The sequence below is a fragment of the Neolamprologus multifasciatus genome, chromosome 19 (genome assembly GCF_963576455.1).
Source record: "Neolamprologus multifasciatus chromosome 19, fNeoMul1.2, whole genome shotgun sequence".
Lineage (NCBI taxonomy): Eukaryota > Metazoa > Chordata > Actinopteri > Cichliformes > Cichlidae > Neolamprologus > Neolamprologus multifasciatus.
In genome coordinates, this window is record NC_140457.1 from 9,123,627 (window position 1) to 9,146,705 (window position 23,079).

General features: G+C 39.6%; 3 protein-coding genes across 3 annotated transcripts; 1 reads left to right on the top strand and 2 right to left on the bottom strand.

The window, feature by feature from the left end:
- Window positions 1-760: 760 nt before the first annotated feature.
- Window positions 761-9,591, bottom strand: rdh12 (retinol dehydrogenase 12). The gene is made up of 7 exons (XM_085143359.1): window positions 9,422-9,591; window positions 8,713-8,831; window positions 7,497-7,652; window positions 7,296-7,400; window positions 6,962-7,171; window positions 6,478-6,667; window positions 761-2,365 (listed from the first exon to the last, which is right to left on the bottom strand). Exons 1-7 carry the CDS (start codon window positions 9,496-9,498, stop codon window positions 2,263-2,265), a joined length of 960 nt encoding a protein of 319 aa, XP_084999485.1. The 5' UTR covers window positions 9,499-9,591; the 3' UTR covers window positions 761-2,262.
- A 2,169-nt stretch (window positions 9,592-11,760) lies between these two features.
- On the top strand, window positions 11,761-15,462 carry vti1b (vesicle transport through interaction with t-SNAREs 1B). The gene is made up of 6 exons (XM_085143365.1): window positions 11,761-11,998; window positions 12,095-12,153; window positions 12,976-13,170; window positions 13,657-13,830; window positions 14,422-14,483; window positions 14,662-15,462. Exons 1-6 carry the CDS (start codon window positions 11,902-11,904, stop codon window positions 14,753-14,755), a joined length of 681 nt encoding a protein of 226 aa, XP_084999491.1. The 5' UTR covers window positions 11,761-11,901; the 3' UTR covers window positions 14,756-15,462.
- Window positions 15,463-16,344: 882 nt separating this feature from the next.
- arg2 (arginase 2) lies at window positions 16,345-21,686 on the bottom strand. Its single transcript, XM_085143400.1, has 8 exons — window positions 21,301-21,686; window positions 21,127-21,199; window positions 18,433-18,607; window positions 18,149-18,308; window positions 17,917-18,011; window positions 17,720-17,824; window positions 17,439-17,575; window positions 16,345-17,327 (listed from the first exon to the last, which is right to left on the bottom strand). The coding sequence occupies exons 1-8, from the start codon at window positions 21,418-21,420 to the stop codon at window positions 17,140-17,142; spliced, it is 1,053 nt and encodes a 350-aa protein (XP_084999526.1). The 5' UTR covers window positions 21,421-21,686; the 3' UTR covers window positions 16,345-17,139.
- Between the last annotated feature and the right edge of the window lie 1,393 nt (window positions 21,687-23,079).

The following is a 23,079-nucleotide window of genomic DNA, read 5'->3' on the forward strand; positions in this document are numbered from 1 at the left end:
TTCATCATTTTAGAGTTTGGGTTATTCACTGAACAATCAATCTATTATTAAAGAAGAAGATTGTGAGATAAATAAATAATGAAAGCCACTGTTGGTTTTAGCCTTACTGGAATTATGCACTGTTTCCTGAGGCAAACAGCAGAATGTGTTAAAAATCATGTAAAAACAAATGTTTAACAAATATAAATTTAATAGATGATTTAGAACAACATTTAGTAATTTAAATGTAAAAGTTTTCCATTATTAGGATATGTAAATATAGAAAAAACAAAGCAACTCTGTCTCAAAATACAAAAAACTAGCGCCTTATGTAAGAAAATGGAGGAGGTCATATGCTGTAGCTTTTTTAGTGTCCCATGGTTTGGTGCTGCCTTTGTTGTATTTGTTTATTGACAGGGTTTGGCTGGAGGCATGCCAGTTTGCCACCCTTAAATAAAATTGTGAGATAAGTCACAATTCGCTTAAATTCTAGTGATATTATGTCCAATATATGATAAAATCGCTGTTTATTTATTCATAGTTTAATACTGAGAAACTTTATTCTAAATTTGTTAAACTGTGGCAAAGGTCTGAGGCTCTTAGATCCTCTAAACACAGTCGTGTTATGACATGTTGCAACAAATCACTTATGGGATGTTTTTAAATGGTGTTTTTGTTTGAGCGTTACACAACTTTTCCACTATCTTTAATTTATTTTTTTTATGTTATGCTGTCATCAAATTAAAAATGAGCATGCCTATTTTAAAAAAAGAACGAGCATTTCTGTTTCAAAACTGGATGTGTTGCCTTTGCCGTTATTTTTAAATAGCTTTAAGATTTTGATGATTTGAATGTACTGACATGGGGAATGGAGTTTTGCAGAATTTCTGACCTTTGAGGCCCCCGGATAGTTGCCTTGTTAAAAAAAAAGCTGCCACATTTTCATTAAGTCCTGTAATATTTTCCCTTTTAGTTTATTTATTAACAGTAACAGTGTGATGAAACCTGACTCGCATGTGCTGTGTAAATCATCTTTGTCCACCTAATCTTAGGTACTCGTGCATTTCATTCTCTCAATTTTGGATCTAAAAGAGTTCAAGGAAGTGGCAAAGTTGAAGATTTTCATTGCGAGTGACCAGGAGACGCAGGATTAAAAATGAAAGACAAAGCTGGAGAGGCAAGGCTGCGGTGATTGGACAACAAATGTTGAATTTGGGCCTCCCAGTTTGGAAGAAAACCACAGAGATGGTTTCTGGATGGAAGGAAGAGAAGCTTGGTGCGACAGATGAGGAATGCTAGGGATAGGATGAGATGGAGGCAGGTGACCCCTAAAGGGAGCAGCCTAAAGAAGATGACAAACGTTTTAGTAATATTTCAGTTTTATTTACATAAAATGTAAACATTCAACTGGTAACATGAATGTAAGTGTAGTAAAAGGCATGTTTTGACTTGTATAAAACACAGAATGTAAACTCCTGGCAAACCTGCATGTGAATGCTGCAAAGGAAACATGATTAAAGAGATCCTTATAAATTTCAAACTAGTTCTTACAGGAATGTGCAGATCGCACTGAGTAGGGGGTAAAACAAACAAACAAAACAAAAACAATCTTTGGAAATATGAATGTAATCTCAACTATTCGTTGTCTATAATAGAAAAAAATCTTATCTTGTACATCGACTATTAGAGTTATGACAAAATACATTTATGCTATTTAAGCAGTGATTTTGGCTCAGACTGTTGCGCATGTTTAATACTTTAATAAATTTTAATCAACCTGGAAACACTGTAAGAACCCCTGCAGTTGTTAAGAAATGCTGGCACTAAAGTCAAGCAATTTAACTGCGAATTCAGGAAAAATTATTTGGAAAAAACATAATACTTGATAAAGATGCTGGTCTTTTACCCTGTGTTGACTCCTCACTGTATCCTACAGCATTACAACACATCAAGTTGCTTTTTTGCCTACACTATTCACATTGTGTCACAAAAAATATAAAGTCGAAAAGGTATTTGTGTTTACATGATAATATGGTTGAGTGGTTTTGGTTTGAGAAGCTGTTGTAGAGCACCAAAATACTCAAGTTATTATAATGTAATTAATATATTATTACACAAAAAAGCAACTTCACATTGTAGTACCTCTTACTTAAATTACCTGACTGCTTATTAGGTAGGAAAGTACAGAACATCAAAACAATAATGGAATTAATTAAATCAATGAAAAACTTTAATGTTAAGGACTCCTTGGAGAGCTGAGATAGATGGCGGTCGAAAGCCTAATTAGTCCCACTCGATTCCAAGAAGCTCGCAGCTGACGTCCCACAGTCTCCTCGCCGTCTCCGCACTTCTTCCCTGTGGGGCCACAAAGGCAGGGGTGCAATCACTGAAATGAAAGGAGGAGGAGTGGTTATTACATAAGAACTTATGGTACTGTGAGTCATCACCCTGGATACAAGGATCTCTTTTAGCTTGTGTAATCGTATAAGCATTATCTTTTTTTTTTTCCCAAGAAGCTTTTTTTAAGTCATAAGAAGTATCAGTTACTCAGATCCAAACATTGGATCCAGTGCTTGGTCTGCTTACAAAGACACCGAACATCTTTATGTGCAAAGTTGTAAAAATAAAAGCAAAGAAGCACAACCAACACAATGGTGCCTTACAGCAAGAAGGTAGTGGGTTCAAATCCACCAGACTGGGGCCTTCAGGGTTCAGTTAGGCTAATTGGTGATTCTAAATTGCCTGTAGGTATGAATGTGAGTGGTTGTCTGGCTTTCTGTGTTAGCCCTGCAACAGCCTGGCAGGGGTATACCCCGACTCTTGCCTTATGACAGCAGGAATAGGCCCCCAACCCTGAATTGGGTACGTGCAAGAGAAAGGAGGAATGGAAAGATGGGGAAAAAACACAACTACACCCACTAGAGCTGAAACTGTGCTTCTTCTACTTTTTCTGGATTTGATTCGACAGGTTAGTTTCTCCAAGTGCTGAAATTCTGTGTGACTTGTGAATTTTTTTTCTTCAGGTGTCATCAGGTAGTGGACATTAGTGGTTAAGATTGCAAAGTCTCTACTACAAAAACAAATATTAAATCCAATCGGTACATGTGTCCTTATTTTTGATCAAAATTCAAAAATTTAAAAAAAAAAAAAAAGAAGTCAAGCTGCAAAGGGGAAAAAAAGAAAACCTTTAGGTTCACTAGAGTTTTGGCATTAGTTTACATAAAAAACATTCGGCTGCTCATCAGTGTTATAATTATAGCCGAAAACAATCTGACAAAACTAATAGCAGACAAGCATTTGTACTTCTCACGTGTTCAGTGAATTTGCAAAGCAGGCTGGCAAAACTAACAGATGAATCAAGTAATTTCTGGAATGTTCTTATAGAGGGTAACGCCCTCCATCAAATGTTTTGTGTGGCTGCTAAAAGTGAAACTGTGAATATTACATTCTGGAGAATTTGTTTAAGTTCACTGTTATTTCATCTTCATTTCATTCCACAGCACCCGAGTTGGTTTAAGGTACATGGTTTGACTTGACCATTTCTTCCCTTTTTAGCGTTCATGTATTGTTCTTTTATTTGCATGTTTGTTTTGTGTATCAGACGTCTTCTAAACTTCCCATCATAGACTTCCCATCATAGACTACCCTGTAAAATTTGTTACAGTTTTGTAAAAATTGTTGCAAGATGTACAGGTTTCAAACCATTCTGCCATGTTAACCAGTTTAACAGCGCAGACAAGGTTCTGGTGTTGCTGCCTTTTTTACTCCGAACTTAACATTTTTGCATTTCTACATATTTTTTCTAAGGCAACAAAACAATTTATAACTGTTGTGGAATATCTGGGCGGACTTATGAAAACTTGAGTATCAGCTAATTTGTTAGGTACAGCTGTCCAATCACATAGCAACAACTCAATGCATTTAAAGATGCAGACATGAAATAAATTTTAAACTGAACATCAGAATGAGGAAGAAAGGTGATTTAAGTCACTCTGAAAGTTTCTGGTTGATATTTCAGAAACCACTGGTGTCTACTGCAATTTTCCATCTCTGTAGTTTAAAGAAAATGGTCCAAAAACGAGTGTGAAGCAGCAGGAATGAGGATCAGCACCTCCAAATCTGAGGCCATGGTTCTCAGCCGGAAAAGGGTGGAGTGCCCACTCTGGGTCGGGGATGAGTTCCTGCCCCAAGTGGAGGAGTTCAAGTATCTCGGGGTCTTGTTCGCGAGTGATGGGAGAAGGGAGCCGGAGATCGACAGATGGATTGGGGCTGCAGCTGCAGTAATGCAGACGCTGCACCGGTCCGTCATGGTGAAGAGGGAGCTGAGTGTAAAAGCGAAGCTCTCAATTTACCGGTCGATCTACGTCCCTACCCTCACCTATGGCCACGAGCTGTGGGTAGTGACCGAAAGGACGAGATCGCGGATACAAGCGGCGGAAATGAGCTTCCTCCGAAGGGTGGCTGGCATCTCCCTTAGAGATAGGGTGAGAAGTTCGGCCATCCGGGAGGGTCTCAGAGTAGAGCCGCTGCTGCTCCACATCGAAAGGAGCCAGCTGAGGTGGTTTGGGCATCTGATAAGGATGCCCCCTGGGCGCCTCCTGGGTGAGGTGTTCCAGGCATGTCCCACCGGGAGGAGGCCCCGGGGCAGACCCAGGACACGCTGGAGAGATTATATCTCTCGGCTGGCCTGGGAACGCCTTGGTGTTCCCCCGGATGAGCTGGAGGAGGTGGCTGGGGAGAGGGAGGTCTGGGCCTCTTTGCTTAGGCTGCTGCCCCCGCGACCCGGCCCCGGATAAAGCGGATGAAGATGGATGGATGGTCCAAAAACGAAAGAATATCCAGTGAGAAGCGGTTCACCGAGTGAAAATGTCACAAACTAAGCACAGAGGAGAACTGCTAAATTGCTCTGAGCTGATAGAAAGACAACAGTAACTCAAATTACACTTATTACACCCAAGGTATGCAGAAGAGCACCTCTGAGCACAGAACATGCTGAACCTACAGCAGCAGAATACCATACCTGATACCACGGCTATCAGCTAAGAACAGGAAACTGAGACTACAGTTTACGCAGGCTAACCAAAATTGGACAATAGAAGATTGTTCCAATCAAATCTTGATTTCTGACGTGAGATTCAAATGGTAGAAACAATATCTGGTATAAACAACATAAGACTATGGCTCCATTCTGCCTTATACCAACCAATAATGTGGTGCGGGGAATATTTTTTTGGCAGATTTTGGACTTCTTAGTACCAGCTGAGAGTTTAAATATCAAAGCCTACCTGAGTACTGCGGACCATGTCCATCCCTTTATGACTGACAGTATGTTCACTGCACTCTCATGTGAATATGGACCAAATGTTTCCCGCACCTTATTGAATCTATGCCATGAAAAATAAAGGCAGGTCTAAAGGCAAAAGGGGCTCCAACCTGGTATTACACACTGTCATCTTGGTGTATGCAGACCACCACACTAAGGATAAGTAGCAAAGGTCCTAAATATCCTCCACTTGCACACAGTGTTGGGTTTAAGTCAACACTGCTGGTAAACAGAACCTGTTACTGAAACCACACAGACACCAGTGTACATTTTACTTGCAAGAGGAGCATTGGAGAGCAGTGCTGCGACTCGCCTGTCCAAGCAACTCCAACTGATTCCTTCGCTATTGTCCTTTTTATTGTCAGCAAGCAATCGTTCATGGATATGCAATTACAAATACACGTGGCGTTCTTAAGCAGGCATATCTGAACAACATCAGTATCTGTATTCTGTGTGTGTGGGTGTGTGTAGGTGCATGTGTGTGTGTTTCCAGCCATACTATACATAGACATATGGCCTTTCAATGAACTTAAACTGCATGCAGAAAACCAGAAGTAAGCGTCTTGCTAAACTATAAAAACAGGGACTTGCAATAGGCCATATCTCAAATGCACATTTAAAGGTGTGACTCTTGCACTTTTAAGAAAACAACAGGACAGTCTGGTTTTTATGACGTCGAGACTGCTTCCTATCATCTCATGGTACACAAGTGCACACAGAATCTTATCAGACCTAATAAGGATATGATTTTTATCAGCATACAAATGATTATATGTTTCTAAGCACAAATGACAATATAAAAAACATCTCACTCTTACACACAGTGTGTGTCATTGTGGTGTGGACAAACTAGTTACCCAGAAATGCTACTGTAGCCTTTTCCAGCTTCCTGCCTACGTTTAGGATTTTTCTAAGGTCCTTTGACAAAAGTTGTGATATAATATTCATCTAAAAGGTCCCAGCAGTGAAAAATAAATTTCCTTTAAGTGTAAAACCAGGCTGATAAATTAATAACAATGACAAACTCTTTAATGGCAAAACCATGTTGGAATCACTCGTGTAGACTAAGGTGTCAAATGCTCTGTGGTCAGGATGGAAAGTTTGGTAGCACGAACAAATTATAGGTTGGTGCTCATACAGATTTTTCACTTCCTTTGTCTTTCTTTGTGTCCTACCTGAAGTGTTTCCCAGAGATAGAGTGCAGTTCCTCTGCAGTGGCACAGTAGATGCTAGTCTGCGCTCCTTCCCGTGGAGTTTTCAGGAACACTGAGAAGACGGTGAACAATATCGTCATCAGAGTCGAATGTCTGGTCAGGTCAGAGTTTACCGTCCCCGGATGAACCGAGTTCACTGTGACATTAGTTCCTGTGAAAGAAATGCACCAACTTTTTGTCACAATTTTATCAGCTTAAATTTTAGGTAAAAACATTTCTTCTGTAAATTTTCACGTTGGCTTTGGCGACATGCTTCCATTTCAAAAGCGTGTTTATGAAAGACTGTGTTGTCACATTTAATAGTTGAGTCTTCCATTTAAGAAGCCTCAGAACACCTCGTGATCACCCTTGGCACAAATGCTCGTCATTCCTCTCTTGGATATGAATGTCACATAGTTTCTCCCACACTTTGTGTTACTGGTTACAATGGTTTGTATTTGTGTACCTTTGAGCCTGGAAGCCAGCTCTCTGGTGAACAGTACATTTGCCAGTTTGCTCTGGCAGTATGCTAATCCGCTGTTGTAGCTGCCCTGGCTGTGAAGGTCATGGAAGCGGATCCAGCCGAAGTTGTGTGCCAGAGAGGAGACCACCACAATCCGAGCCGCAGCGCTGCGCTTTAGAAGCCCGATTAGAAGGGACGTCAACAGGAAGTGGCCTGCAACATGTAAGAATAATCCTTTCAGTGTATTTTATTTTGGAAATAACCGTCCCCACATTGGAGACTAATTGATTTAATTGCAACTATTCACTGATTAAAACAGGTTTGATAAAACCCCTACCCAAATGATTGACTCCGATATGCATCTCAAAGCCATCAACAGTTTTCGTGTAGGGGCACATCATCACCCCAGCGTTGTTTATAAGAATATGTAGCTGGTTGACTTCTGAAAAAGAAGAGAGCATCACACAAAAAAAACTATTTAATAACCACACACTTGGGCTCTGTAGATGTGAGTATTAAAACGCTAACCTGTGCTCACCTCTTAGGAATTTCTGTGCGAAGGCTCGTATAGAGCACGTATCTGCCAAATCGAGCTCCCGGACTTCCACTTGTGCTTCAGGGTAACTGGCTCGTATACTGGCCGCAGCCTCCTCACCCTTTTCCACATCTCGACACGCCATGATCACCCGAGCTCCTACCAGGTGACAAAGAAGCAGCAACTAAACTATTAACAAAGAGATGAAGCCAAATAGAGGTTCGGTGTGTGGTTTGGATTAATCAGATTTAATCCTTGGGGAAATTATGTAGCTGACCTGTTAGTCAGTGATGTAGAAAAGCATTTTCACTGATGACTCAAAAAACAATGCCATTTATTTTTAAAGGCCAAGCAATTACTAAGTCCCACACGCAGGAAATATTTGAGACTGTTGAAAGATTTAATCTGTTACAATGTCATCCACTAAAAAGCATTAAAGAGTGACTTAATGCTGTAAGGTATAAAGAAAAAGCATTTTCCCCTTCCTGATTCCTCAGATTTTTTTCTGCACATTTGTCATGCTTAAATATAATAAAAAAGCTTTTAAATGATTATATCATTTATTAATGGGGCGGGGGGAAGCAATCTAAACTGACCTGGCTGAAAGTGAAAAAAATAATTCTTCAGTTCAGAACTAAAGAAGCCTCTTCACAAACTTTAAAGAAATCCAGTTGCCTTCTATCTCAAATTCTTAAGATTTTAATGGCATGTGAGTCATCATCAACGACAAACCCAGTCCTAATCCTGTGCTTTCAGAATATTTAAGTGTTTTTTACATATTTCTTTAACATTTTGTTAACGCCCCTGAGTATTTGGACTGAGGTGAGGAAAAAATGAATCATTCTAACTGACATGCATCACTCGCTTTCACTCGCACTTAATACATGAAGTTAGGGTTGAAGCTACGGTTGGAGGTCATTACCAACTCATAGGATTGAATTGTTTGTTTTTTCTTAATTAAACCAAAATAAAACTTTATACCCGTTCCAAACCCACAGTGATGGCATATTGACCATATTATAATCATACAACAAGTCAAGTATTTATGTGACTACATTTAAAGCGAGGTTTTCCTTGAGACCACAACAGCTAATTGTGTCACACCATGGTCCATTTTATTATGAACATTTTAAATGGGGCAAGGACACTGATTTCAGTCTTATCGCTTTAAGAGACTGCTGATTTCTCTCAGCAGCAGGTTATGGGTTTAAAGAGGCACCTCGAATTGCCAGATCCAGGGCAGTCTCCTTCCCAATTCCTGTGTTGGCTCCAGTGATGAGGACCGTCTTCCCATCAAGACGAGTTGTGGACTTGCACACTTCTCCTGCTGCATATTTTCTGCACATACACACGCAAACAAGGGTGATTTATACCACACAAATTCTGCATCATCAAATGCAGCAGACAGCTCCATTTAAATGACTAGCAGCTCCTTCTGCAGTCTCTAAATGCTATGCCCCCGTTAAAGCTGGCATTGTGGTGAAACCGGGTTACTTATTCACACAAAAACTTGCATAGTGAAGTGTGCAAGTGGTGCGAAACACACGCCAGTGAGCAGGGCTGCCACATAACCAATAGCTCTCTTGGAGTGTTGTATGCATATATAACTCCTCCCACGCTCCGGCTGCTGATAGGCCCGAGCAGCTCAGACGGAAGACACCCGGTTCATCTGTGCTAGAAAAAAAAAACGCCCTCCCACAGCTCAATTTTTCTATTTCATTGATCAGCAGCTTCGTGTGAAATCACCGTTAACGTAAAGCATTCACAATTAACGATCATGTGGCTTCATTAATCAAACTGATCCTCATCGTAATAACTACACCACACCACCTAAATGTCTTGTTAACCAAGTAATAACCTGCCCTGACATTCAGTGTTAAACTCTGCGTTTAAATTCTAACGACCGAGCGCGTGAAGTGGGCGCTTACCTTATTTGTGGCGCAAATAAAATCACCAGCAGCGTCACCACTCCGAGGCCCGCGATAATTAATAAAAGGAACATCATGCTATGGATCTGCGCTCCTCTGCCTCTTCCAGCAGGATGCTACCGAAGTGTAGGCGGAACAGCTGATGTCAAAGCAGGAATGGGGGTGCGAGCTGCAAACGGATGGGGTGAAGGTTGAACCACGCGCGGGATCATGGGATTGTAGTTCGATGCGTGACAAGATGGCTACTGGAGACGATACGTAACAGGGTTCACTGAGTTTGCAGCTGGGGGCAGTGATTTTAAAGTGAAATGTCATAAAAAGAAATTAAGCTAATTTAGTTAATAAATTATTAACAACAAAAAGACAAAGACGGAGTCACTTTTTTCAAATGTTTCTAATTTTTTTGTTAAATGTAATTCATCTGCCCCCTCTTAAAGAAAGAAACAATTTAATGATTTATTTTTTTTTAGCCATTTGATAGCAGTAAAAATCCCCTAAATGTCATTTTAAGCCGGAAACTTAATTCATTTTGCTAAAATAAAGAAAAATCGAGGTTGCTGTGGGTCAAATTAATAATAATGGATTGGATTTATATAGCGCTTTTCAAGGCACCCAAAGCGCTTTACAATACCATTCACTCTCACATTCACACACTGGTGGAGGCCACAGATACTGGGGCAGACTGACAGAAGCGAGGCTGCCATATCGTGCCATCGGCCCAACACCAGTAGGCGGTAGGGTAACGTACCTTGCCCAAGGACACAACGACCAGGACAGAACCCCCTGAGCCACAGTGGCCCGATTAGACCCTCATCTATTCAAATTGATTTTAGCTGCACCACCAAGGAAAATTGTGGTTTTATGTAACTGTAGATGCCATCTTTGTGTAATTTTTTTTGTGGGAAAGTGGTGATGGACTTCAAAGGGGACTGTTCTCGCACATTGTTGCAAGAACTGTCTATTTTTCTGCAGAGACAGCGATCTGCTGGTCTTTTAAACGATTAAATAGTAAAAATGAAAGTGATCAAAGCGAATGCACCAAGGTAATATAAGATAAGTTAGGATAAGAGATAAAATAACTCTTTATTGTCATTGCACAGTCATACCTAGTGCAATAGTACAAGGAATTTGGAAACTGTCCAACCTCGATACTAAACACAACAAAACACAGGTCAAGGTCAAGTTTATTTATATAATGAACCTCTGAAGTGCCTTTTTGTGTGCCATGGTGCAGTTGGAGAACCATACAGAAATACAGTATGTCAGCACACTTTCAGTGTAGCAACAGTAGAAGACAATCAGCAGTTCCCCCTTCAGGTCCAATTTTCTGAGGATTCTTAGAAAATGGACACACGGTTGGGCTTTCTTTTCAACCGCCGAGGTTTTTGAGCTTCATTGGGAGTCTGTGTCTATGTGCACGCCTAGGAACTTGAAACTGTGTGTTTTAAAGGTATCCTGGCCTCCTCCTAAAGAATTGGGTTTCATGTTAACAAGTGATTCTAAACTGGCTATGTGAGATACCACTTGAAGTGTGTAGTGTTATTCTTACCTAACTGAGATTAAAATGCAAATCAACACAGGGGTTGGTGGGGTCATAAGACTGTAAAGGCACCTAGGCTGCCATTTCAGCAAATGTGGGGAACACCTGTTCTGTGGTCATTCTTTTTCCTCCTGCCTCGCAGACCTCGCAGGACTGTCTCCAAACCATTCCCCATAGCGGGTGCCTCTACCATCTTGTAAACCTTTATGAGGATGTTTTTATGACATAGTAGTGAGGGCAGTGTTAAACAGTTGTATTTGTTATACATAAATATATATAATAAATCCCGAAGGTTCATAATGTGCCATTTTAACTTTTCAATAAGATACATTTTAATAAATAAATAATACTCCCCCTGTTCTCTGAAACATTAACCAATGATTAATCACCCATTTATTTAGCTAGACAGGCTATTTATACATTCAAAATACATCTGTACTTTAGAATTTGTTATAGACGCTTACTATGAGGAAATTCCTCCAGCTTCAACTAGGGGAACTCTGAATCCATGTAGTTTCATTAACAGAATAAACACAAACATTTCCCAAGTAGCTCGGTTTAAAAACTACATTTCCCAGAAAGCCCTATTAACGTTGTCTCTGTAGCGCCGGAATGAAATAATCATTAAATAATTATCCAGGTGATTTTAAAACACGCTTTTCACAACATTTTACTATTTTGTTTTAAATTCCTACATAATTGTGTTTTTTTTAAATATTTTTTCAATTTCATATCTAGTAAAAATAATTACATTTTAGTACGTTTGCGTTTTGTTCCGGAGTTACGACGGTCGGTCGAAAGCCATCCGGAAGAATCTCGAGGATCTGATTATCGTCATAGCAAAACTACATACCTAAACTTGTGATCATAAAAAGTGTTGTATTTTACAATAATAGACAAAAATAATTTTACAAGAAAGGACATTTAAACGACACGCAAAATGTCGTCGGAGGAATTCGAGAAGTTGCACGAAATTTACCGATCGTTGTACGAGGAGCTGAAGCTGATGCCAGATAAGGCTCAGAAATCTCACGGAGGTAAATACTTGTTCATAAAGCATAGATCAAAATAACTACGCCTTAGAATATAAGTTATGAGCTTTTTAAGTAACACTTGTACTGTCACTCCTGCAGAGGAGAGGAAGAGGCTGGTGAGGACTTTCGATGAGAGACATGGGGAGGCTGAAGAAGTGGTGAGCTGTTTATCTTTCTCCCCAGCTAGCTAAAGTTCACTTGACTACTAGCTATGTCTTTTTCATGTAAATACACCTTTTTTTTCTTAAATTGAGGTTGAAATGAACTTTTAAAGAAATTTACCACCAGAGAAATAGTGAATTATCAAAATAATACACGTGTTTGTTGTGCAAATAACACTTGTTCAATACAAAATGGAAACCTAGTGTACGTTTTACCCCCCCAAAAGGCATTTTTCGCTTGTCCAGTCTTTTTGGTAACCACAGTGCATTTCAAGTAAAACAGTGAAGTTAAAAAAAAACCCAACTTTTGTTCTTTTCATTTTGTTGACACAAACCTTTTATAATTGTTATTCCATCGTTTAACATCAACATATTTTAAGTAGTTATTTAAGAATTATGCACTGCAAATTATGTCCCACAATACATGACAATGATGCGGTTTCATGATTGAGTCTTGTGCTAGCACCAGCGTTGGATATTTACTTATACATATTTTGTTTTTTTCCTCCAAGATTATGACCTTGTTACCTATATTATTAAAATATGAGGGGTGTTTCTAATATGTTGGCCATCAAGTGTATAAGAATAAAACAAACGAAATAGAAGAACCTCTAATTAAATTTAGTTTACAGCTCTCTTTAGTATTCTAAGTATGCCCCATTTTTAACTGTGCATGAATTCAAATGGCACTGAAATGTTCTGGCTTACGAAGGTTAAGCCTAAACTAGTAAATAAATTGATAATATATACTTGTTTCTATAGAGTAAGATCCTTATTTGTCTTTTTCTCAAACAATAACATTTTCTTGTCTTTCTCCAGTTACAAGGAATGGAAGAGGAGCTGCGCGTTGCCCCTCCGTCCTATCGAAATTCAATGAGCACAAAACTGCGTATGTACCGGCGAGACCTCGGCAAGCTTCAGAGGGATATGAAAAACTCAGCACCTGGCTTTGGCTCCTCGTACAACACAGTGCCAGGAAATCATGGCATCTACTCTTCACAAAATCAGCACAGTGTGAGTCAGGGGCTTTGGGGTGCTTGGGTTTGCTGTTGCAGACGTGTGACAGGCCCTGTCACGCGTCTGTTTCGATGCACAAAACATTATTTTATGATGCTGCTGTTATGTCAAACTGCATTTGTAGGGTAAGATTTTTTCTGGGTGTGTGTTTTTTTTTCCTCTTTTTGCTGAAGAATATCAGTGCGCTGTAACATAACAAAAAATGCAAATAGGAGACGCACAAATCAAGAAAACATCTTCATCAATTTGAAATGAAATCCTCTGAACTTATTAGGGCTTATTTTTCAGCAGCACTTACAGATCCAGACTGTATTAGACTGAGAAAAATGTCAACCCTGGTTCCTAGTGATCCTCGTGGATATTATATAACCATGCATTGGAATTGTAGAAGTTGTCATGATAGCAAAATGTCTATGTAAGTGTATTTCCAGAATAAATCTGCTTAAACTTAGTTTCATTTGTCACTTTTCCCCATCTTTTCAGACACACCTGCAGTCCCAGAGAGCGTTGCTTCTTCAAGGGACGGATGCTCTAAATAACGCCAGCCAGAGTATTGAGCGCAGCCAGCGCATCGCTGCTGAGACGGAGCAAATTGGCACAGATGTCATCGAGGAGTTGGGAGAACAGAGGGAACAGCTGGATCGAACCAGAAACAGAGTGAGCTGAGAATCATTATTACGCTTGTATTCTTGTACTGTGCTGTGCAAAAGTCTTTAGCCACCTGTGATGTCTATATGTCACTGACCTATGAATCGTTTAAGCTTAAAAAGGCACCTAGATCAAATGATGAACCAGTGTTGATGTGTCTACATGTGACAGACAACTTATCACAAAAACACATTATTAGTCTCTAATTTTTTAGTTAAATATGAAAAATGACAAATATAACACAGTTCAACAGGCATAAAATAGTATTTTTGCACTAAAAATGTGATTTCCAAAGAGCTACTAGCTGTCAGCTTGACATATCTCACTATCCTGTGCAGTCCTTAAAAATTTTAACGTAACTAAAACTTTAAATATTAACTTCCAAGCTCATTAGCATTTTAAAAACTGTTTTTACCTTATGTGCTGTATTTTCATGCATGTTTGCACGTTTCAATAAATCGATGCATATATTTCCTGCCTTCCTACCAAACTATAAAGAAACGAATAGTGGCTCAAGACTTTGGCACAGGACTGTATGATGACGATATGATCTGAGATTAGTAGGTTTGTTAAAACTCTTCTGTTTTGTTGTTTTTGTAGCTTGCGAATACTGGAGAGAACCTGAGTCGTAGTAGAAAAATTCTTCGTGCCATGTCAAGGCGGTAAGTGCACCCTACGAGACGTCTTACACCACAGTAGTTCCTTTGTTTTTTTTTAATGCAAATTCAATATTTTTTGTGTGCATCTCATGATCCTGATGATTGGGGTCTCTTTTAAATGTTCTTGGAACATTTGAGCACAGTGTAAGCATCTTATTGTTGCTTCTTTTCTGTTTTACAGGCTGGTGACAAACAAGTTGCTACTGGGCATCATCATTTTAATGGAACTGGCCATTCTGGGTGCTGTGATTTACCTGAAGTTTTTCCGAAAATGAGCAGACTTACGTTTAAGTTGTGGATCCAGGGCAAACTCGGACTCTTTCTGTCTCTACTGACTATCCAGTAGCAATAATAACACTGTCCTGCTGTTTTCAGCTATCTGTGTCTGTGATGGCAATGAAGGCCTGAACTCTGACAGGGGATTCTGTCCATTATTTGATGTGAATGGCAATTTGCCAACTTGCTAATGGACCGAACCTACAGAAGCTCTTTGAACTAAGATTTGCACTGTCACTTGATGCCGTTGATGTCCTGCAGGATGATGATCTGGACTTGTCTGCTGGCTGTTACAGATCCCATGGATGATTCTTTGTAGCATCATAGCTGAGTCAGAAAACAAGCTAATTGAGCCCACATGTCTCTCTGGGTGAAAGCACTTGTGAAATGTGACTGACAGTTCTAGAAAGCTATAAGTCTCAGATTTGGTTACAAAACTGCTCAAATTCAGCTGCTGATGTATGAATATCTTTTACAATATGATGAAAAAGCACCTAACAAAATAATTTCTTTTCTGTGTTTAAGCGGTTGTGTGCTTAAAAAAAGACTTAAGTTTTAAATGAGATATATCAGTGAAATAAATTAATGCAATGTCTTAATACAGTTCATGCAAAATTACTGTACGATTCAAAAATCACTGTTATAAATAGGTTTTTGGTTTCTGATTTGATGTCTTTCACAACATTAAAGTTGATCTTTAACCTCAGTTTGCATCTGATATTTTTAAGGAAGGAAGCCAAACAGTTAAGAAAGATACTCTGTGGAAGCCCTGATCAGGTAATAGAGGGTAAACAACACCTGTTAAAATAGAGTTGATTCTCAAATAACTGACCATATGGTGATTTCCAGTGGTGTTAAGGGAAACAGTACACCAATATTACCTTTGAATTTCTTCCCATCTTCTTAAGCACAAAGGGAACATTCTAGGGTTTTATAACCTAATTTAAAATAAATCTCTTTCAATAAAAAGCCAGGACACTGTATAAAATACAAATGCAAACAGAATGCAGTGATTTAGTTAAAAAATATACTCAGATAACCTTTCCATTTTTTTCCATGCTCACATGTGTCCAACAACGAAACATGCTGCTGGAAAATATTTTCAGCGTGACATGTTTGGATTGCAGGCTGGCTGGTTTAGCCCTTTCAAGTAGGTATGGATACATGTTACTGTCATACATACAGGGTGTGTTTGGGTATGGTCTTGCTGAAATACAAAAGGTCTTACCCGAAAAATACTATGTTTTGATTCTTCCTGTGCTATTTTTTAAAGTATTAATATGACTAATATCTTTGGTAAATCCCCAGCTTGGTGGGGAAATGTAATGATTTCTATTTAATCATTCTATTTCACACTGGGGCGTGTTGACTGCTCTTCCAGTCCAATGTACACCATAGAAGAGTAACCATGACGTTCATATTTGTGGAGTTTAGTGATATTTCAGCAACTTTTAGGTTAATTAACGTGAAATGCGGTAGGCATTCATGTTCATCCTCAAGGTTATTCTTTGGTTCTTCATTTAGTGCATTCATCAATTAAAGTAATATATTACTCTGATCACAAAATAATGAGGAGATAAGACACATGTAGAAACAAACAAAAAATTTTAATCATATTAAAGGAAGACCAAAATAGAAGCTCTTTGTTACAAGGACAATAACAAGCCATAATTTAGTTCACGCATAATGATATAAATAGTTATTACTTTTTCCAGGGATGCTGAAATAGTGGTGCACAAATCACTATAGTCCATGTATTGATTCACAGTAAAAATAGAAAAGTAAACTCTAAAGAAAATACAGTAACTACAACTATCACAGAAGTGATAGCATACTTCTAGTTTTAACTAACTGGCACAGCCACAAAACAGTCCAAAGTAGACTGTGAACTTCAGTCGTACATACTCGATACTTTTTGTACCGCTGATGCAAGCTATTTCTCTCATAAACCAAACATGATAGATACTTGGCAGCTGTGGCAACGCACACCTAAGATTAACCACCCACCCATCATTGCTTAGCCACTTATTGGAGGTTTGCAGGGCGCTATCAGAGATAGCCAGACAAGTTATTACACATAATAATAATAATAAAATAAGTTAGTATTGCTGTATCCCCAATAGCTGTATTGGTGTCTAAATTCTGTCAAAGACTTTTCTCAGCATTATCAATATGAAGAAAGATTATGCAAAGCCCTTTCGTAGTTTCATGAATCCCGACATAATTTAGCTTTCAAAGTGAAAGACCAAGCAGCAAAAAAATAGAAAAAAAAAAGCTTTAAACTGTCACCTTTCAAATAGATATAGTCTTTGCAGTCTTGTATTTAAATCTGTGGAATGGTCAGGGATGACAGTGTTGAAGTCCATAGCTTTGCTTCATGCCCTTAGAGGCGAAGCTCTGTGTCGTTTTTCCCAGAGGGAATTTCGTCCATGGATGTGTGAGCGCCTTCTCTCGTCTGTCCCAATGATGATGCAATGACATCAACTGCTAACGTTGCAGTAGCCTCCACAGCTTCAGGACTTGCCCCAAGGACAGGATTTACTTCTACCATGTCCATGACTGACAGCAGACCTGCACACCAAGAAGATGACAAGTTAGATTCGAAAGACAGACAGTCAAAGACCTTTAAGAAATCTAGAAAAGACCAAAGGAAATGAAAGCCATAACTGTAGTGATCTGTACCTGTGTTATGAATTTCCTCTGCGATGTAGATTCCCTCTCTGTAGGTCAGACCTCCATTTACTGGTGTTCCTGTGGCGGGAGCCAGAGACGGGTCGAATGCATCGATGTCAAAGCTCAAGTGTATTGGTCGTTGTTTTCTGTCAGGATGGTAATAAAATTCAACATCTCCGTTCAAACATCTATAACTGTTTTTTGTATAAATTAAAAATTGAAAAATTAAGAACATTTTTAGTGTTATCATTTTAAAATCTATTATAATCACAATCTATTAATAATAATACCTTGCCAGAAGATGGTCAAAAGTGACTTCCATGACCCTTTGGATGCCTAGTCTGTCGATATCTCTCATGGTGAAATACTGGATACCGAAGCTCTTGAGGAATTGGCTGCAATGCACAATTTTAAAATACATCAAGACCTATGTTTCAGAGTGCAGCCCAGTTTCGTTTACTAAAACGTTTTAAATGTAAGTACTTACTACTCCCCAGGGTCAACATCCCGCAGTCCAATGTACACCAGGTCTCTTGAGCTGAGAAATGGCTTAGTCCAGGAGAACCCAGGGATATCTGGCATCTGGTGAGTGAAAAGAGGTTGTTTAATATGTCCTACAGGATACTAAAAAAGCAATAATACTTTTTTAAAATTAACAGAATCCCTTTTGTAAGTAGTTTTTTAATATATCTTTAGTGAAGCTGAATGTTTTTCCTCACCTTGTCTTGCAGCTCTTTGAGCATGAATGACACAGGTTGGCCATGGAGGTTTCCTGAAGGGGAGGTCATAGGGGTATTGATATCTGCATGAGCATCAACCCAGATAAGGCACAGGTCAGGACTATGCTGGGCATGGCCGCTCACTGATCCAATAGCAAGGCTATAACAGATGTAGAGCAGCTTTAAAGATATCTGTGCAATGGATTCATAATATTAATACAAACACTGGACTTGTTGTACAGAGTAGGCTATCTTGTAGTATTGCCAATATTTTCTGTTCCTACCTGTGATCACCTCCCAGCATAAGAAGAGTGTGGCCAGCACTGACAGCATTCCTCACTGCTGCAGACAGCTTTTTATTTGCTGCACCCACAGTCCGAGGGAACTTTACATCCATGTAGGGCTCATCCTCCTCCAGGTGTTGGAAGTTCAGATCCCCAAAGTCATGGACAGAAAAGTCTAAAAACACAACAACAAACATCCATACATTTAAACTACTTTGCGCTGTGTCACACTTGCTGCAGTTTACAATGATGCATTGAACGGGAGTGCACTATTTTCTCAGGAAATCTGAACAAAGGAACTGGTAACCTGATGGTTTCAAACAGCCTGTGGATTTGTAATTAGCAGACGTGGTATGTGCAGGTGTCAGTTAAGCAGCCTACATAATCCGTAGCTCCCGTGACTTAACATGTGTTTGTCTGACCTTGCACTCTCGTGGGTTTGAGTCATTCAATGCCAGTGGAACTAGTGACGGAGCACTTTCCGTTAGTCTTGTTTCCCACATCGGGTCAGGTTTCAGTGACTGTAGTTTGCCTTATACTACGTGGTTGCAGAAGATTTAAAAGTTTAGATATAGACTGCGAAGTAAACAAGTGAAGTGTTTCACCATATTAGGGTTCATCCAGCAATATGAGCCTTGATGGTAGTGTAGTATTACTCTGCTGATCCAAGGGTGACCAATGCGGTTCATGACCATTCGTAGACATGACAGGAATAGCCCTTGTTTGATGCAACAGTGAGCATCTCTTGCAAGACAATTCATAAGTTTGTCAAAGGGATGAGCTTTTAAATTTTAAATGCAAGATTACTAGCGCTATAATTCATATGTAAAGGCATGTTAAATGTTTGTAAATGCCAGTGATTATTGGTTTGATTATATCTATATATTTTTAATTTAAACAATTTGTACAAATTGACAGGAAACCTAGAGAGTGTGAAGATGTAAGAGTACATGGCAGCTACTTCTCTTAGTGTTTGGTTTCATGTGTCCTCTGTTAGTGACATAGCAGATCTTATTTCATTGCTGCCAATTTGGCCACCAGGGAATTGATTCCTGGCCAACATTTTGCATTAGATTAAATATATCCAGGTTTTATTTCACTTTTTATAAACCACCTTGTGATAAACATCAAGGTTGTTACTATAAAAACTTACTATAAAACTTACAGCAGTCTCTTTGAGATTCAGCAACGTAAGAACAAACTGATGAGTGTGTGTGTGTGTGTGTGTGTATATATATATATATACACTCATTTGATACAGTTCAAGGTATTTTGGACAATATAGTCATATGTAATTGTGCAGATCCACTTAGTGGCCATACAGAAAAATGAACGTAAGCCAGTGACACACTGTATAATGTATGTGTAACACAAAGGGAGCGCTCTTCCCTTTGCACAACATGTTTACGACTCATGAGCTGATGTGTGGAACAGAACAAACTGGATTACCTGGGTAGTTAGGTAAGGGAAGTTAGGAAGTTACAACCTAAAGGCCTGCATTAAGCTGCCATTGTCACACACCTTCATTGGTTTTTCTGTTATATTTATAGAGGCAGGAGCAGTTTGTGGAGCAAATGGGGATTCTGGTGAGCTAAGAAGTATCACGACAGCAGATTTCCATTTCATTTTACTTTTTGGGCGAAATTTCAAGATATTACTTTGGACACTTTCAGTATATTTATTAAGCATAAAACAGATTAATTTGAACTACCTTTACTACAATAATTAATGGAGGCCATCATGATTTACATTGTGTTTGTTCCATGCACAATATTAATCTACATTAACCTTATCACTCCAAAGGTACTTAACTATGTCTGGATCACAGATAGAATTTAAGTACCCTGGGATAGCTGTGACCTTATCATGGCCTGTTAAGAACTGGCAGGCCCTCCTCTCTTTATTCATGAATCCTTAGTGGAATTTCAATTACAATGGCACCTCGCTGACATGCGCACAGAGGGGGTTCTTTTCACCTGCTGTGCCTTTCACGTTAAAGGTACCACTTCTTTTCACACCGGACTGCGTGGGAGTTTTCATTTGGACCACATAAAAAGTAAAAGTGTCTGTCACTGCAGTGACGACATAATGGAAATAACACCGTCATCTTCATTCTGGGCTCTTACGAGCATGTGCCAGAACGGCGGTGGGGGGTTGGGGGCAAGAATGAATGAGCAATACGTGTAATTTCTCACGAGAAGAGCGAGACGCCGGCGTGCCATGTTGACAGCTATCACAATGCCTTCCTGTATTGTCTCGTCTTTCCGTCCTATGCACGAGTTTGTAGCCATTATACAATAACATTTCGACGAGGATTAACATCAAACATCGGAGAGGATGTTCGAGGTTTCTCTCTTTGACTGGCTTTAATATGGCATTAAACATGCACAAATATACATTCCTATGTTATTACAAGACGTTTTATCCTGTAAAACTAATGACGAAAGCCTCAAACTGGACTCGCGCGTAAATCACTTTGTTCTCCGAAACATGTGCGCCAAATCTCTCTCATTGGTTACATATCATTTGTTTATATTTACTTTCTCCCGATTATGTAACAGACTGACTGACGACCGAGCGCTGAAGCGTCTTTCTAAAAGTCTGCCGGGTTAAGCTGCAGGTTACACCCACCGACAAGTTACATAACCCAGCACCACCGGCAGCTCCAAGATTATCCGCTCGTTCGACACTTACCAAAATTTGAAAGCCTCTCCATGAGCCCCGCATCCCTGATGACTTTAGGGCCATGCTCCACACCTCTCTTTTTCTGTAGGGAAGGAAACATGGGAGTTGTTAAACTGTTAAAGATGATAGGCTCTTTAAAATTAATGATAACATTAAAAAAAAAAAAAAAACTCAATATCTTACTTGTCCTTTTGAAAACGGAGCGCCAAGCACGGCCACCGAATGAGCTCTGCTTTGCTGGCAAGTATGGTTGAAATGACGGGAAGAGTGGGAAAGACGGGAAAGTGCTCCTCTCAAAGCCATTCTCAGAAATTAAAAGTTGCCCCGGTCACAATGAAACCGACTCGGAGTCTGACGAAAGCTCAGTGAGATGTTGCGCCGGAGGATGCTGAATGTGTCGTTGGTGCAGGAGAGGCGGTCTTTATGACTCGTCAAACTACTGAATATTTATGAGACTGTGACTCTGACAACAAATACGAAGCGAACTCCTCTTAATTCAGTCATAAAATAAAAACAAATCTCTGCCGCCTACCATAAAAAGCGTAATTTCTTTTAAGCGTTTGCAATGTGTTATGAGCTTTTATTACCGAGGCACGTCTTGATATATATAAAGCGTCTGACGTCAGGTTGAATGACACACCTTCGTAGTAGCCAATAGCAACTATGGAAGGAAGTGGGTTCGCTTTTAGGCGTGTCCTGCAAACTGATGTGGGCCAAGGGGTGTTTTGTGAAATGTTGGGACGCGCTGCTGCAGTGTCATCAAAGTGGAAATTTCCACAGACACAGCGCAGTGTAATGATCCGCTTGTTTACATTAAACGCTCTTGACCGAGGTGTTTGTCCACGCGTGTTCTAAAGCTCCGGCCAAAACATATCCCACTTTTTTCAGGCCAACATAAAAACATGTTATTATCTGGGTTAGTGTATTATTACGGGGTTTATCTTTCACCACCGCAAGAAATTTAACACTGTAAAGCAATAACAGAATATCAAGTGCAAGTTATCATAGGCAATTAACTGAAAGTAAAATGGACTTAAACAGCAAAGATTTCTAATAAATATAACGAGCGATTGTTTTATTATTTATGTTTATTTACTTGATGAATTGCAGTTAGTTTATAATTATAATTTTATTTTACAAGTAAAGGAACACAATGCTTCGTGGACTTACTCTGTTTCCTGTCATTAACGTGAAACTGCGGTTTATTACTGTTAATTCGTTGTTATAGTCTTCTCAGGCTATGATGAATCCACTATATCTTATCTTTATGTACTCGGATTTTTTTCCAAGCACGATGCACAGCGTTCAGCTGAAATTATTTACATCACAGGCAACACAAAGACAGCTCGGATTCATTAACATGGGCTATTGTGGGTACAAAAAATGGCCTGCATTTGTATAGCGCTTTACTCAGTCCCAAAGCGCTTTACACTACATTCACCCATTCACACACTGGCAAGCTACATTGTAGCCACAACTGCCCTGGGGCGCACTGACAGAGGCGAGCCACCGGGCCCTCAGTAGGCAAACATGGGAGTAGTATCGTGGGCAAGGATATTTGGCTGGGAGGCAGCCTGGGATCGAACCACCAACCTTCTGATTGGTGGCTGAGCTACCTGAGCTACAGCCACCCATCTAAACTTCAAGCCTAATTGCAAATCCTAACCCTAATCCACCGAGCGGTTCTAGGCGAATCAAGTGCAAGAGTTTTTCTACGTCATCAGCCCACCTCAGATGCATGACTGTGGCATGACTCAGTGAACAAAAATGAACATACTGTACTACGAAACAGAGGTTAATATTAAGGTAATTTAGGGATTAACCCTGTGGTGTCTGTACTATGAAGGAGGTTCACATCTTAACAGGGTATATCACTATGGTAACTAATGAGCAAGTATGAAATCCCCGCCTACTTCCCAGTCAAGTTTCCAGAAAATTGCCTCACCATTCTTGGTTCCACAC

Bases quoted from the DNA above. Each gene is read 5' to 3' on its own strand.
- vti1b (XM_085143365.1), top strand. From the start codon at position 11,902: ATGTCGTCGGAGGAATTCGAGAAGTTGCACGAAATTTACCGATCGTTG. The intron at 13,171-13,656 runs GTGAGTCAGGGG...CCATCTTTTCAG, and splicing joins CTTCACAAAATCAGCACAGT to ACACACCTGCAGTCCCAGAG. The intron at 14,484-14,661 runs GTAAGTGCACCC...TCTGTTTTACAG, and splicing joins CTTCGTGCCATGTCAAGGCG to GCTGGTGACAAACAAGTTGC.
- arg2 (XM_085143400.1), bottom strand. From the start codon at position 21,420: ATGGCTTTGAGAGGAGCACTTTCCCGTCTTTCCCACTCTTCCCGTCAT. The intron at 18,012-18,148 runs GTGAGGAAAAAC...TTCACTCACCAG, and splicing joins TCAAAGAGCTGCAAGACAAG to ATGCCAGATATCCCTGGGTT. The intron at 17,576-17,719 runs GTATTATTATTA...CCATCCTGACAG, and splicing joins TTTGACCATCTTCTGGCAAG to AAAACAACGACCAATACACT.
- rdh12 (XM_085143359.1), bottom strand. From the start codon at position 9,498: ATGATGTTCCTTTTATTAATTATCGCGGGCCTCGGAGTGGTGACGCTG. The intron at 7,172-7,295 runs GTAGGGGTTTTA...TACATGTTGCAG, and splicing joins TATCGGAGTCAATCATTTGG to GCCACTTCCTGTTGACGTCC. The intron at 2,366-6,477 runs GTAGGACACAAA...CTTTCATTTCAG, and splicing joins ATCTCTGGGAAACACTTCAG to TGATTGCACCCCTGCCTTTG.